General features: G+C 37.2%; 1 protein-coding gene across 4 annotated transcripts in view; it reads right to left on the reverse strand.

Annotated features, from left to right (window-relative positions):
- The window catches only part of LOC143879775 (P-loop containing nucleoside triphosphate hydrolases superfamily protein), a 38,873-nt gene that overhangs the window by 17,084 nt on the left and 4,967 nt on the right, over window positions 1–16,822 (reverse strand). For all 4 annotated transcript variants that reach the window (XM_077382337.1, XM_077382341.1, XM_077382340.1 and 1 more), the window contains exons 2-9: window positions 13,112–13,283; window positions 12,149–12,304; window positions 11,734–11,823; window positions 11,367–11,495; window positions 9,542–9,642; window positions 7,247–7,361; window positions 1,922–2,053; window positions 493–558 (exon numbers count right to left, since the gene is read on the reverse strand). In XM_077382337.1, coding sequence (XP_077238452.1) covers window positions 493–558; window positions 1,922–2,053; window positions 7,247–7,361; window positions 9,542–9,642; window positions 11,367–11,495; window positions 11,734–11,823; window positions 12,149–12,304; window positions 13,112–13,267 — 945 coding nt within the window. In that variant the 5' untranslated portion in view covers window positions 13,268–13,283. The remainder of the gene's footprint in view (window positions 1–492; window positions 559–1,921; window positions 2,054–7,246; window positions 7,362–9,541; window positions 9,643–11,366; window positions 11,496–11,733; window positions 11,824–12,148; window positions 12,305–13,111; window positions 13,284–16,822) is intronic.

A 16,822-nucleotide genomic window follows, 5' to 3' on the forward strand; every position in this document is an offset into this window, starting at 1 on the left:
TAGTAAATGTCAACCCGGCACCGTTAAGATTTTTAGCCATTGGGCTTGATTGAGAATCGTTCCAATCCCAACTCACCAAAATATCCAACAGCCCATTGTGCTTCACTGAAGATTTGATTACTCCAATCGCAATTCACCAGTATGAATCGGTATATGATGAAGTTCCTCACGAGGCCCCAATCCCACTTGGCACCATTGAGCTCTTCGAATGGCATAAATACTAATATCAAGTCTCAACACATGAACATTGTCGTGAATAGTAAATGTGAATAGTGGACCCACCTAACATGACTTAAAATAACTTAAAACTAAGTGACTGAAATAAATAAGGTAAATAGAATCCAAACGTGGAGCCACTTATTAAAATCTGGAATATCAGATCAGCAAAGCTTGAATACTTTTGCTAGAATAATGAACAGAGAGATTTGGTGGTATTAAGTATAATTCTTTCTCGAAACACAATCAAACAAATGAAGCCAATCAATAATGTACCTCAAGGATATGGAGACGTGAATTCTGTGGCAACTCAGCATTTAAAACAGCTGATCTGATTCCAAACTGACATAAACAGGAAATGTAAACTCAGTTATTAAAATGAAAAAACAAAGTTCCAACTCTAAGGACAAATTGATGATGCATCAAATGTAAGCATTGTACTCAAATATGAAGGGAAAAAAGAAATGCACTGATAGTGAAAAAGATATATGCGGACAGCACAGAACAAAATCACATAACATTATATGGCCCAGCATCTAATATTTTGCTTGTTCACCATCAAAGTCATACTTATCAATTATCATCCAAAAATTTAAGTTGAGTTAAATTTAGGGAAATGATATCTGCGCCAAGGTGTTTATATAAACAAGCGCTCCGCTTGTTTGTCGTGCAGTATTTAAAGGGATTTCAGAGGATATTACGGTTCTCAAAAAGCTCTTCAAACCCTTTAAATACTACACGACAAAAAAGTGGAGTGCATGTTTATTGAAACACTTGGTGCAGATATCATTTCCCTAAATTTAATATCTGAAATTGTGAACTATGACTAGTTATTATTGCATTTACGAGAGCTACTCAGAAAATTGTGGCTATGTATGCAAACAGCATAGATGAAACCCATTCAAATGCCATTAAAAAATGAAATCCATTCAAATGAGCGTAACAATGGCTACAGATAGCCTTTCTAGAATCAGATAGATTGAGTAAAGTTTCCTTCAAATGAAATAAACACTTGTCATGGGCAGAGAACACAAATCCAAGACAAAGTATCCTTTCCTTTTCAAAGAAAAAGCAACTTCATTTTCACTCGTTCATAACAAAGAGTATCTCTTATTAGAAGGTATCTGACACACAGGATTATGGTGAGATACGTTTCCAAGCGAGAGCTGAGCATAATCGAAAATTAAATTTCGCCGGTAATATTCACTTTACAGTTGTAGCACAAACTTATGTTTCAACCTCCAACTCAAGCAATCTTGGCAGACAAAAATCATCCATACAAACTGAATTTGTGGGGTTCTAAAGAAAATAATTTCCCGGCCTTCCTCTGAAGTGAGTAGTGATTGGTTGCTACAAGATTCTGAACCACAATTGTGGTAGGAACACTATCAACTATGTTGGGCTCGTATGCAACAGAGGTAAATACTAAATACCATCAGAGTCAGAGCCACCTTAAGTCCCAAACCAACAACTAACATTAACTAAGGGAACACAATGGTCAAAACAAATAAACTTGTTCATATTGAAACTATTCTAGGCAAGGATTGAGGATGACGACAGGCAACATATTACCTAAATTATTCCATAAGCCATTAGAAAGAGTAAGTCAAAGTGATCAAAGAAGAGAGCAAGTGGATACAGAGATCCAACATAAAAGGAGAAAAATAATAACACAGGCATGAGTTTGAACTTATAAGTAAAATACCTGTTCGAGAAAGAGTCTTAATCTGAAACCCATGTCAATGGTGTTTACAAATATCAGCACTTTTTTTTGTACAAGTTCAAATTTCAAAAGAGCCAGGATGTGAAGCAGCTTATCATGAGCACTGCACGAAATCTGAAAAATGGAAAAGAACAATACATTAGGATTCTTGCAATCTGAGTGAAAAAAGGTCTACGACAACAAACTGAAACAAGGCATAGAAATGAAACATACGCATGGACATACCAACAAATTGAAGCACATTTACGAAGCAATAGCAACAAAAAGAAACTGTTAAATAAGGTCCAAGTCCTTCCTGTAAATTTATTGAATAAGAAGAAAGGCTTGAAGATATAGAGGATGACAGCAAATTACATATCATTTAGAACATTTCCTGTAAAATTATATAGAGGATGACTACAAAATAGATATCATTTATAGCAAGTCTTAGTTGAATAAACTGAGATATTTCGAAAAGAAATACCTCAACAGTAAAAAGATTATCATCGGAGCGCGTTAAGATGTGTGTTTGTGTTAGATTAGTTAGATTCACATTTATGTTTTGGTGTCATTCCTGGTTTCAGTTTTATGTTTATTCACATTAATAGGTTAAGACCCAGTAGGGATGGTCCTAATGGCAATTTAGGTAATTAAGTAAACTAAGATAAATACAAGGGTCGCAGTTCAAACTCCAAAAAAATTTCTTCCTCTTCATTTTCCCTTCTCTCGTCTTCTCTCCTCTTTCGCTCTTTCCTCCGACTACTTTCCATCCTCCTTCAATACAAAATAGATGTAGACGATTGATTCTGAGCTCAACATGGTACCAGAGTATAGTTGATCACAATCCAAAAGAGATGTTCATCAAACCCTAGTATTCTCGTTATGCAATTTCAAACCCTAAATCCCAACCCAATCTCTCATCAAACCCTAGGTGCATCCCTCATCACTTTGAAACCCTAAAATCCAATCTCATTGTTCACAAATCTCTGAAACTTAATTCTCACCACATTGAAACCCTAAAGTCTCACCCCATCCGTAAGGTTTGAAACAAGGAAACCTCAATGAAGAAAAAAACCGATACATCGGCTCTATTGACACCAGAATGACCAAGTCTATTTGCTTCGTTACATGCGAAACGTCACACATGTCGGATCTCAATGTTGTGACCCTTTGTCAAATTGGGAATCTCCTCAATCTCATCCGCAGATATCCATGGGTAGTTAAAGTCGTCTCTCACCCATCTAATAAAATTAAGGGAATCTCTCACAATGATAAGATGATCACGCAGGGTCTAGTCGACAAGGCGAATTCCGTATAGAGGTGCCTACACTTAAACCTCATTGAAGTCTTTCTTGCCAATGGGCCTTGTGAAGGCCCACCTTCTCACACCTTCATGACTCCTCAAAAGAACCCTGTGCCTGCTGGACCTGGATTAAATGACATATGCAAAATTTTGGTGCATTAAAACCAATCCATGATTTAGAGAGAGAGAGAGAGTAGTACGGATTTTACCTAGGACGATAAATCCCAAAACAAATCCCTAGGACGATAAATCCCAAAATTTTGTGAATCTTCAATCCATTAGTCACACTTCAATTTTCTTTTGTTTTTTTTTTGTTTTTGTTTTTTTTTTGTTATTTTTGTGTGTGAATCTAGACCTATGATGATTAAGGTTATCCAACCTTATTTCAAGCAAAAACATTTCGAAAATGAAAAAAAAAAAAGTTTGGATTATTCACGTGAACATGACGTGATATGTACCCCCGTATCGGCCCCATATCGATCGCATCGATTGATACACCTTGTAAATCGACTATATTGGCTGTTACACTTGCGATTTTTTGTGAGAAACGACACAGGGGGTCAACATCATATCGGCTTCTGTCGATATGGATAGATATCGGTCGATACATATCCATATCGCTAGATACGTATCCATATTGGCCGAAATTTTGAACCATGGTTACAGCCTACAGGGAATGATCACAGAAGAATTGATGTATTGAGGCAGTATTTGCAACCGCATGTGCATATTAAAGATTTGGGGCAGTTATGGTACTTCCTTGGCATTGGAATTACATGGTCAGTTTCAACATAGGTCGGCTAATAGAGAGGCTAACGATTTGGCTCGTGGTGGTGTGTCTAGAGGAACCTTGTTACTCGTGACCAATTCCATTTTGACAATTCGCCTTAATTAGCTTTTTTAGTAGCTTTAACGTTTTTTTCCTTTTAGACCATATTGATCACTTATAACATTTCCCCACTTTTAAAAAAAGGGTTCTTATCTTTTTTGGGGGGGAATGATAGTAAAGCTTTCTTATCGTTAAAAAAAGGTTTGGGAATAGTCTATTGTGGAGGAAGTTACTAATCTTTTGTCAGACGTGTCTTTTAGAGCCAATGCCTATGGATATTCCCATGGATCCTAATGTAAAATTATCGAAGGATAAGGGTGATTCGTTTGAGGACCCTGGCAAACATGGCACATCATAGTAATGCTTTTTTTAATGAGTTCAGTATGTCAGTTTATGCTTGATCCTATGGTTGATCATTGGGATGCAATTCAACGTATTTAGAGACACAGTAAACCGTGTAGAGGAATTATTTTAAAAAAAGTGACAACTTATGAGAGGAAAGTTTTCTAGATCCAGATTGGGTAGGAACCTTCAATCAGGCGTACGACAACAAGCTATTGTATTTTGTTGGAAGTAACCAAGTTACTTGGAACATGAAGAAGTGGAATATGGTTGCATGATCCAGTGCAAAATTAGAGTATTGTGCAATGGGGTTGAAGACACATTGAAGTAGAGTGTCATTTTGTTCGTGAAAATCTCACTAGAAAATTGATATCTACATCGTGTGTGAGATAAAAGACTAGTTAGAAGAAATATTTACGAAGGCACTTGATCGCATTCAATTTGCTAATATTTGATCCAAGCTGGGCATGAATAATTTTTTTTTTTTTTTTTTGAAAGATGACATAAATACATTAAGATCATACGAAGAATACATGTATGGAGGACCGGTAGTTCCCCAAGTATTACAATGTATGAAAACCTGGATCAATCCAGGTCTTAAAAAACCAAAAAAGACAATTATAAAACCAACGATTAGCCTCCCAACCGTCTTCCATGTCCACCAAAAATATATCTGAATTCATCACTACCCATCTAACTTCCAAAAAAAAAACTTCCCATATCCAAGGAATTTCAAAAAATATTACTTAAACCGTTGCGATCTTCCACCGAAAATCTTGAAAACCATTGGGACCTTTTCCTATTCTCAAAATGGTCTCCCTTCTCATAAACCTGGACGTATTTCCAAACTTCTTCCTAAGATGAGCATTTCTTTAAGTCCGACAAAAGTCCTTCTATCTCAGCTGTAAAAACCTCCTCATCAAGATTAGTAGCCGGTGCTTCCTTGACATTCGGGTATGTTGCCTCAGGTGCTCTTTTCTATTTGATCATGGTCTCTAGTTTCCTAATTCCTGATTCCTTGTCTTCATTCCATCTTGAATGCCTCGACGTCTTTTCCTCCTCCAAGACCTTGATGAAGAAGGGATGCTTATGCATTGGAGAGTGAGTTTCCTTAACATTACGTGACCCAGATACAGTAAAGAATAAATCCGACCTCCTATTAGCGGCCTCTTTGAAAAGCTTCCACTACCTTTTCAAGAAGTCTTTGATGACTTCTCTCGGTGTTGGGACTATTTTAGAGGCCAACTCTTCAGAGTAAACCATTGCCTTTATCCTTTTTAATATTTCCTCCATCTCCGGTAACTCCATGGCCCGCTTCCTCCTCTGGCCCGCCATGGAAGAAGAGGGCCGGGGTAAGGCGGTATCGTTCAGGTTTTACATTGATTATCTCAAATGAGTTCTTTCTCCTTTGTTCTCAATGAATCAAAAAGACGATAATTCCCTGATATGTAGATCACCGCCACGAAGGGACCTCTGACCAAGGGACAGGTGTCCATACACAAACTCCTCTTTGCGTTCAACTCTTCCTGCCATAAATGTACATTAATGGCGTCGTATTACTCATTGACGTCCGTCCCAATTCGAGGAAACCTTTTCGACTTCCCATGATGAATTGATGAGGGGTACATTCGAGAGATCAATACTTGGAGTAAAAGTTTTAAAATGCTTTAAATGCTTCTCCCAAAAAACGGAAATCCCTGTCCTTCCGCAAATTAAAGGTCATTATTCCTTAGTGAAATCTGCCTTAAAAGCTTATCAATACTGCCAATGGCTGGGTCGATAAATAGCGTATATACCTTCTCCGAAGCCCTCCCAAATCCAACCGCCGTCATCCAGATTTTGGGGGCTCCCAAGTAGACTTTATCCGCACGCAACACTTACCTTTGGGATTTGAGAAAACCTCCCAGGATTCACAAGGGTCACAGCAGCATTTATTTGAGAAGATCATTATTGCCAATGGATGGGTCAATAATATATATGCCTGAATTAGAATGGGAGGATTAAGAGTTAATATAGTTTAGTGTTACATTTGTGCTTTGGCGTAATCCCTTGCTTGAGTTATGTGTTTATTTAAATTAGTAAAATGGGGTACATCGTGGTTGGCGCTTGTGGCAATTCATGTAATTAAGTGAACTCGATAATCTTACAAAGGGTGTGGGACATGGACTTGGAGTACAACCTACACAAATTTCTTCCTCTTCTCTTTTCGTTATCTCTCCTTCTTTTCTCTTTCTCTCTTATTCTTTTCTCAATCCATACGAATTGGAAGTAGATGATAGATTAAGAGCTCAACAGATACAAAGATATCTAAAGAAAACGTTGCCTTGAAAGTGTCTGAACATCTACTTCAGACATAAGAATCATGAATGGAGTCTAGAATGTTGCCTGCCTTTCATAGTACTTTCTCCTCTGTCAGTTGAAATACAATGTGTAGCCATAGGTTTATCGCAAGATTGCCCTTAGATGTTCCAATAGTGTTTCTTTTTCTTCTTTTTTTAAACAGTATATGTACGTATAAATAAGTGAGAATGTACAAGAGAGAAGAGGAGCATGCAAGCCATTGTTATATGGAAAATAATGTAGGATATTTAAGTTGGGATTTGCTAAGGTCCATCACAAAAGGCATTTCGCAGAATGTCTGTTGCGTCAGAGAGCAGCCACCTCATGAATAATGACAAAATCTGTTGAAAAGTGAGCCTATGTGGCTGCTCTCTGACGCAACAGACGTTCTGTGAAATGCCTTTTGCGATGGACCTTAGCAAATCCCATTTAAGTTATAGCTATCACGCCTATAAAGGCACACAAATTAATCAACTATTATTGTTCACTAAATAGTTATCTGACAAGTTCTTACCCAAAATTGTTGAACACTTTTTGGTATAATGTCATCCTTAACGTCTCCGACCTCTGGCAAAGTCAAAATGTACGGATTGTGTAGCACAAGCTTTTTCAATTTCTCAACATCAGCACTGAAAAAAATTACGAGATACACAAGGCTCTTGGCATAAGTCAGTTGATACCAGCCCTAGAAAGAAGGAAATGAAATAAAAAATTTATATTGCAAGGCTACAATGTTAATACCTGAAAAGAAATTTCATTCATAAAAGTGAGTAACCATAGTCTCATAAATATTCTACTTAGGGTGCTGCTTCTCCAACTAGTTTGGGACAAAAGGCTTAGTTGAGTTGAGTTGAGGGTGCTGCTTCTGCTCTGGGGTATCACAGACCATACTTTTGGATCTAAAATAGCCCACTATTACTATTCGTTGCATGAACCTTCTAATTAGGGTTAGGATTATAATGAGGGAGAGATTTTAGGTCATGGAATATCCACAATGGACCCGAAAAAAATAATTGTCAGGGTCATTGAATAAGGGGTCCCACTCATATTTATGCTCTTTTTCTTTGGAAACATATGGTCAGCGCCATTTTTGACCTCTTTATGCATAGGAGGTAAGGAGGTGTAGGCATTTTGTAATAGAAATGTTAGGAGGACAAACTAATAGCCCAAAGAGTTTTGATTGAATTTGGTAGCACCGCCTCTATAACGTCTACTTTGGTTAGTCACTTCTAATCTCCATCACCAAATGTAACTGTCAACGACAACGCCACTTTGGGGGCTCTGCAATAAAAAAAACATCTGCATGCTACTCCATGCCTTCTATCCTACAATAAGCTCCAAGTTGATGCTATATCCAAAGTGACTCCATGCAGCAATTTCATTCAAGCAAACTCTAACCCATAGGTAGGATTGGAAGATACAATCCTGGAAACATGAGTGGTGGGGAAAGCCACTAAGGTAGCTTCATATAGAATGGATACAGAGGTGAGAGCTCTAATAATGGAATACACGAAGGAGACAATGTGTTAAGGGGGTCAAAACTCAATTAAAGACAAATGATCTTTGCAGAGGTCGCCAAATGGAGGGCCCAAGAAAGGGGTCAAGTCGTCCAATAATTTGGAGGACCAAGAAGTAGAGAAGATTCAGGAGGGCCTTCAAGTTTCAATAGTCATGAAATCCCTAGGTTCTGCATCTAAAGCAGTCTTGTTTTAGCAATGACAGATGGTTGTAGAAAAGATTTTTCTGGGTTTTATTATCTTAGTAAGATGAATCAAGGAGTGTGGTTTCTAACTGTATCATGAGTCAAGGAATTGGTTCAAAAAAAAGTCTAGGAATTGATTTTTATTTTATTTTTTTAAGGATTATGAATAGAAAGAGTAAACAGATTTTTGCATTCTATGTTTGTGAGAATACTCTGGACTTGAATAAAATTCCTGTGGCTCAGCTTCTAGTTGCTCAATTTTGAACTTCTATTTTATTTCCCAACTTGTTCTTCTTCTATCTCAATTCCTTTTGGTTTTGAGCTGCATATTTGATTTGCATATGAATGCCCAGATGAAATTTGATTAGCGCATTCAATTGATAAAAGACTAGGTATTTTGATAGTTTTCACCAGTAAAAAAAAGTTATCTGATCGTTTTCAGTACACGTCAACTTTCCAAACTTATCCAACTTTTGTTGAATAATCAGATTAACAAATTTAAGGGTAAAATCATCAAGGCAAGAGAAATGACGACGAACAACAGAAATCCTTAGAGCAGAGCTAAAATTCAGGAATATTCTGCAAGGCAAACATCCAAAAACCACTAGAGAAGTTCAAGAAAAGATCAAGAAATTTTTTTTTCTATTTAAAATTTTAAATCACATAGAATTTTATGGGGGAGTATTTCATTTAAAATAATAACACGAGTGAATCACAGGATGAGCTGGTCTAGTGCATTCGCCTAGTATTATTGATAGTGAGTTCAATTCCCACAAGGATAGGTCTTGACAAAAAATTCAAAAAATATTCAAAAAAAAAAATCATCGGGAGACTAAATAATTTCTCACAAATATATTACCTTTCAAAAAACAAATCTCACAAATATATCAAAAATGTATGCCATGAAAATTTAGCTGGATTAAATGCTAAGATTCAATTATTCTCCAAATTGTGTAACTATGCTCCCACATGATCAGCCGATGCTATGGACAGTCTATAAAGTAATCCAAAAGAATGCGTAGAAACATAAAAGAAAATACTAAAAGTAACAAATGAAGTGGGTTAAAAACTTTACAATCCAGTTGATAAAAGATTTAGAGAACCAACCTTGAAGTCGCAGACATAAGAAGGCATTGACAACGTCGAGGGACATGAGGGATAAGGGCTTTTAGGTCGTCTTCATAGCCATATGACAAAAGCAAGTCTGCCTGAAGATAAAATAGAGATCAAGCATTGCCACTTGCAATAGAAAAGGAAAGAATATGAGAGGAATCAAATACAATCAAATTACATCGGTTATGCTTAACATGAAAAATTTGATGCCCATGCAAAAAGAGGGCAGGCTAGTGATAAGTTGTATGCGGGGCGAACTCTGCCTTAGTGTACTTTTCTAAGGCACAAGTGAAATATAAGTTGTTAGGGATTTGCTAGCGTCCACCGCAGAAGGCATTTCACGGATGGGCTGTTGCATATGAGAGCAGCCACCTCATGAATGAAGACAAAATCTGCTGAAAAGTGAGACTGTGTGGCTTCTCTCTCACATGCAACAGCCCATCTGCGAAATGTCTTCTGCGATGGATGCTAGCAAATCCAAAGTTGTTATATTTATATGAATTACAAGTGAAATGTGGTGGATGTATTGTGTACAAGTATTTATATTAATTATATGTGAAATGTGGTATGTATTTAATTATCACATATGAGCTGAAGAGTATGCCACTAGGTTTTGATGTTGACAAACAATTATGGGTGGTTTTTTCGTTTACCAATGATTTTTAGTATATATTATGATTGGTGTTTCCATTAAAAAAATGATTATTCTAGCACTTCGTGAAGTTTCATCTTAAATGTCCATCATTTGCACATGTTCCCATACTTTTTTGTAAAATTACAAGATTTCCACCGAAATTTACAATAGAAACTGAAACGGTTCTGTTTCCATGCCAATCAAGACCGAACCGAAATTTAAAACCTTGGTGGATGGCAGCCTGCTTGTCATGGAGAGAACTAGGAGCATTCGAGGGGAAACCAAGCTCCAATTGGAGGTATTGTAACCACATAACTTCATACATGCCCTAAGCTATGGCTGATACTCTGCTTCGAAGCTAGAATAGGAGACAACCAGGGTGATTAAGTTTCCTCTCCTGAAGGTACCATAACCAGATGTAAAACGTTGATCAGTGGCCGACCCGACCCAATCAACATCACGATAACTAGAGATACCACTCATGTTGTCAGAACAGTTCACAGTTGTCGCCACGGGAAAACCCAGCGACATACAGTACTTTTTTATGCTCGAACCGTTGCAACCTCGCTATGACATTTCGACTGTGCCGCGTAGCTAGCTTCCACAACCTCGAAATTTGTATCATTGTATTATAATTGGTTTTACTAAGCTCACATGAACGCACATGTGATTCTTGGGAATTCTTTTGGAAAAATATTTATTAAATAGATAATTCTCTTAAGCTCCATTCATCATAGAAACCACTGGATGAGAGTTGAGTAGATGCATATGGCAGGGCAGATTCCAGAGATCCAGCCTCAAGCTATGGCCATTCCATTGCCATTAATTAAGCATACTATTTGGATGCATGTAAAAGGTGAAAATCATTTATGAGTTCCAAATATACTTGTAGAGATATTCAGTAACAATTTGAAGATTATTACCATTAAAAAAAAAACAATTTGTAGATTATTTCTTTAATGAAAACCCATATTCCATGTCTCTTGTGAAGGCTTCTCTCAACAGTGTCCTCAAGAAAAGCATAATAATCCATGAAAATGCAATTTCGCCCTCGCCATTAGGCTTAATCTAAATATTTTTAAGTTATAAATAATCCAATCACAGGCCAAAAAATCATGTAAAGAAAAGTAATAGTATGTAAAGAATTTATTGTATTACTCAAAAAAAAAAAAAATGATTGTGCACCTCATCTAGAACTAGAATAGTAAGGGAGTCCTGAAGGGATGCTGCTTGTAAGGTATCTTTTGACATGCATGTTGAAATACAAGCTGGTGTTGAGACCAGAATATCAGGAGGCCCAGCCAGTGCAGTTCTCTGCAAACAGAATAGTGTGTCAACCAGCCAAGAATATCAGTAACTCAGATTTCAAAAGACTGAAAGAGAATTGCTAAGTTTCCATTATCGCTTAAAACTATATGCTAAAACAATAAGAACTAAATTCTGACATCTCTAAAGGGTTCAGTTAGCATTGGCCAAAAAGATAACACTTGTTTGAAGCATGCCCAACCATAGACCCAGCCAAATTTAGCATATCTTTACAAAATGAACGTACCATATCACAAACCGTCATACTGCTTGTCAGTTGTACAACTTTCAATTGGACTCTACAAAGCTCAAGGAGAGATGAGACCTCTGAATAAACCTGGGAAAGTGTTGAGTCAACAACCCAATGAAAAGATAGAGAAATGCAAGGTATCAATTCCATTTGCTAAAATGCCAAGATAAACATCAGGAAATCTTAATAAAATTTCAGGTGCCTCCCCAGGTTCATAGATAAATTCAGGTTTAATTAAAAAAATCAGGAAATCACTCCAATGATGAAGGATTCACTTCGAACAGTCACCAGACTTGCCACTACTTCAAGCAAAACTCACTACACGAGTCGTATAAATTTCAAAAAACACACAAACAACTATAAGGCAAAAAGAGACACTGCTATAAGCAAATTACACTAAAGCTCACCACACCTGTTGGCACAGTTCACGAGTTGGTACAAGAACAAAGGCACTTGGGGCGGTCTTCCTTGAAGCAGTCTCTGAGAAAAGCTTCTGAAGCAAGGGAAGAAGGTAGGCATAGGTCTTTCCAGAACCAGTCTTCGCTCTAGCAACAACATCCTTACCTTCCTATAGACAGAGTCATATATAATTTTTTTTTAAATGGCAAATATATTTCATTAAAACAACAGAGATTGAGGAGGTCCAAAAAAGATATGCTCTAAACCCGAAATGAAAGATAAAAAAACAAAATAACTAAGGAGGGAGAAAATAAAAAAGCTCCAGACTATCTTTGTGCATCCCTTCTCTCGCAAGTCTATGGGCTTCGGCATTGGCAGACGAAGCATCATTGTGAATTTCGTTTCGTTTCGTCCGAAATGGACGAAACGTTTCGGTTTCGGCCGAAAACCGGAACGAAATGACGAAAATTTCGTTCCGTTCTGGATTTCAGCCGAAATCGACCGAAATTCAACCGAAATTGACCGGAATTTACTGAAATTTGCAACTATGCCTTCTAGCGTGCGAGAAGGTCTACTAAATCTAATTATAAAAAACTTTTGGCAAATAAAGCATTAAAAGTGCAACAACATCCTTACCGTCATATAAACAGTCATGGATAGTTAAAAAAAGTTTGGGCAAATAAAGCATTAAAAGTTCTACTCATTCTAATGATTTAGTTTCGCATAAATAAAGACTCTAATAATGGGGCCAAACAAGTTAATCCCGGAATTTTGGTAAAAAGAACCCAAATTCACAAAAGAAAGTATGAAAGTCAATAAGCCAATTTGTCGCATAAACAAATACATATAACCAGATTGAAAATTTTGACTTCTAATTTGAGTCATAAGTGTATTAATTTAAAAGATCCACAGTTAAGTTTCCAAAGACTTCAAAAGATGCTGCGAGATTACTAAATTCAATCATGGTCAAACTAACCAGAATCAGAGGAACAGCCACCCGCTGAATGGGAGTTGGTTTCATAATATCCTTCTTTGTCAGAGCACGAATCAATCGTGGTTCCAGACCAAGTTCTTCAAAGCTTAGATCCTCTTCTTCATTCTCATTGGGTAAGTTCTCAGCAACAGCAGCCATTGGCAGCAAGCTCAATCTACATCCAAAAGTTATAACCAAACAGTATGACAGAAGAAGTTAAATTTCAATGTGGTTTCAGTAGCATCAAAATGTTCATAACATAAATAATAATGCCCATAATATGGAAATATATTATTGAGCTTTTAAGAATCCATCCACAAGCATGTCGTATGGAAGAAGAGGAAGGAAGAAGAATAGATTGAGAAACTAAGGAAAAAAGGAAAGAAAGAAGAGAAAGATTTCGTGGGAGTTGTGGATATGACTTCAACGCCAGGAGCACTTGTAGAGAGAGAGAGAGAGAGAGAAAGATAGTTCTTATAATGAGATAAGTTGCCACTAAGAGCCTTTAACGATGGGCCTCATCCTAACAATATAAATAAACATAAAAGCAAAAGACAAGTTACACAAAACATTAGACGTAAATCAACCTAAACTAACGCATTTTGTGTCTATGTTTGGATTGCTACACCTTTTTGTGAAATGATGTTTCCTTTTAGTATCTCTTTTTTTTAATGGTAGCGAGAATATATTAATAAATAGAACAGGCGAGCTTGTCAACCCAAAGGATACATGGAAAATACAAATAAAGAAAAAGAAAAAAAATACAACTACGCGAACAACTCGAGGCAAGAAATCAAACCACAACAATGATTGCCTATCTACTCCTTCTTTAGCCAGACGATCTGCCACACTATTAGCTGATCTCTTAACATGATTGAAAGAAATAGAGGGTCCCTCTATTCTATCCAAGATTTCATCAAAAAAGTGAGCGAACCTCCAAGGAGGGACCAAAGATCCCATAAGCCATCGAATCCTGTTTAGAGAATCCCCTTCCACAATCACCTTATCAAGACACTCCTTGTCTAACCGAAGAATACCTAGATGAATAGCCCTAACCTCAGCTTCATTAGCATCTACTCTTCCTTTTAGTATCTCTATACCCTTGTGTGAGGATTGTTGCATTGTTTTGTGGCCTGATTTGTATTTATGGGGACTGCTGCGCATCCTTTTGACTGTTGTGTTTTGTGAGGACTGAAGCTTTGCCATGTGCATTTTGTTGCCTTTCTGGAGATTGGTGTTATCTTGCTTCCTAATTTGTAACTTTGTGTGGAGGAGCTAGTGCGTTGCCCTAATTTGTGCCATTGTGTGGAGTAGCTAGTGTGCTGCCCTAACCAGTGGTTGTGATTGACCGGTTTGGGAGGACTGCGTTGTGTACTTGTGTTGTCCGGTATGAACTGTGGACCCGCTTCAGACAATGGTGTAGCTTTTATGCGGCTATTTGGTAGCATGTGTGTGGGAAGTCTTCAAAGGGATTGTTGAGCAATTTTTGTGTGGATTGTTGTGGATTATGGGACACTCTTGCTGTGTAACAGCTTCTGGTGGACTACTATGTAGTCTTGGTATCCATTGCTTCGTGTGAATTGCTGCTATGAGAGGGCTGTATTGACCTGTGACATCATCTTAGTTTGGACTGTTGTATCCTCGTGTGGACTTATGAGCATTCATGTGAATTGTTGTGCCATCTTGTGGGCTGCTATGCCTTCTTTGTATGGGCTGCTATGCATTCTTCGTGTAAGTTGTTGTGCTTTCTTGAGGATTGTTGTGCCTCTATAACAGTTGTACTTCCATCTTGAGGATTGTGTTGCCTTGCTGTCCTGTTACTTCGTAAAGGGGTTCGGCGTTGGAGAGGATTCTGCCTGGAGATCTTCAATAGGAAGAGGTGATTCTAGTCGAGGACATTGTGTTGTTGGTAGAGAATGTGGTTGTGAGCCAGGGGGAGACAATGGCGGTGGTAGAAGGCGTGTAGAGAATTGTGTGATGAGTCATTCTGCATGTGAGTCGATGTGATTGAAGACTACTATGAAAGAGATGAGTTTTACGGTTGCCTTCATGATATTTCAAGAAGGCAAAATTTTTACACTTTACGCATATAAATCCACACAAGCATTCCACACTTTCATTAAAAAAAGGCAGTCCACACTTCATGCACATCAGCACCATAGTCTAGTCTTCATTGAAACAGCTTCATAGCAATTATATCCTCTTGAAATTAGCAACTAAAAAAGACCAGATTGACCAAAGCACACTATGCAACAGATAGCACAACATGGAATGTCTGTAAACAAAGGGAAAAAGAAAGCCTGAGAAGAAAAATGACAGACAGTAGGAGAAATAACAAACTAGGGTTTTGAATGGATGTGATGAAAGGATTGTGTTAGAAATTCAAATGTGGCAAGAGTTTGGAATTAAAACTTGAATAGGATTAGAAAGTACGGTTACAAATAGAGCTAGGATACCGTTCCAAAAAAAAAAATAGAGCTAGGATTTCTAGAAGAATAAGGGTTTCAAAATTAGGTAGGGAGCAATTCAGATTTCAAGGATTAGGGTTAGGATTTTGAGTTGGGATTTTGGAGAATTTAAATGATATATATGGAGAAGCCAGATTGATGGATTTAGGGTTTCAAAATTTTCACGAATGTGGAATTAGAATTGGAAATTTGGATGTGAAGGAATTAGGGTTTCAAATTAGAAACAAGATACAAGGTGCAACGTAAGAGAGCCAAATGACTAAGAGAACGGAGAATTGGGGATTCAAATCAATGAACATATCTCTTGAATCTTATTCAAGATCGACCATGCTCTAATACCCTGATGGGTTTTAAGAATCCGTCCACAAGTATTTCATATGGAAGAAGTTGAAGGAAGAAAAAGGAGAAAGATTTTGCGAGTGGAGATTGTAATTCCAACCCCACGATCACTTGTATATATAGATATAAACTTCCTATAATTACATAAGTTGCAACTAAGGGCCACTAATGATGGACACACTCAAATAATGTAAATAAACATCAAAGTAAATGACAGAATTACACCAAAACATAGATATAAATCAACTTAACTAACTATTAACATATACCAAGACAAGCAATGCAGAATGGTAGAAAGAGAACGAACGAATGAAGAAAGACCTAAAGAATTAACACATGAAAACATAAGGAATGAAAAATAAAACGTACCAAAGAGCTCATTTCTCATCAATAGCATTTTTTATTTTTTTCCCATTTCTCATCTCATTAAATACAGTATAAATTTCAAAAGCGCTATTTTGTAGCCTAGCTATCAAGCAAGTGAAATTGAGATGGTCTAGCTCCCATCCCCACAAGGGACATGCGGAAAATGGATGGTGAAAAAAATGGACAACATCAATGACCAGCACTCAACGGGAAAAATCCCATCTATCAAATGGTTTGAATGTAGTATTGGTGTCATATTTTAGCATGGCCAATACATGATGGGAACCACCAGACGATCAGGATCATATGGACACAATTAAGCGTCTAAATTTTAAACATTCGCATCTCCACTAAATTTTTTGAAAAAAAAAACAAAAAATGTCAACCCCATAGTTTCACTAGAAGAAAAAAAAATTATAGAAAAAATAAGAGGAAGCAGAGATGACATTGCATTCTTTTCTTAGTCACCAAACGTCTACTTGTTTATGGTTAGCTATTAGCTATAGAAATACTCTTCTTTTAGGACTGCTCGTGAGTCATT

The sequence above is a fragment of the Tasmannia lanceolata genome, unplaced genomic scaffold (genome assembly GCF_043159265.1).
Source record: "Tasmannia lanceolata isolate RefF3 unplaced genomic scaffold, GAP_Taslan_0.1 ptg000006l, whole genome shotgun sequence".
Taxonomy (NCBI): domain Eukaryota; kingdom Viridiplantae; phylum Streptophyta; class Magnoliopsida; order Canellales; family Winteraceae; genus Tasmannia; species Tasmannia lanceolata.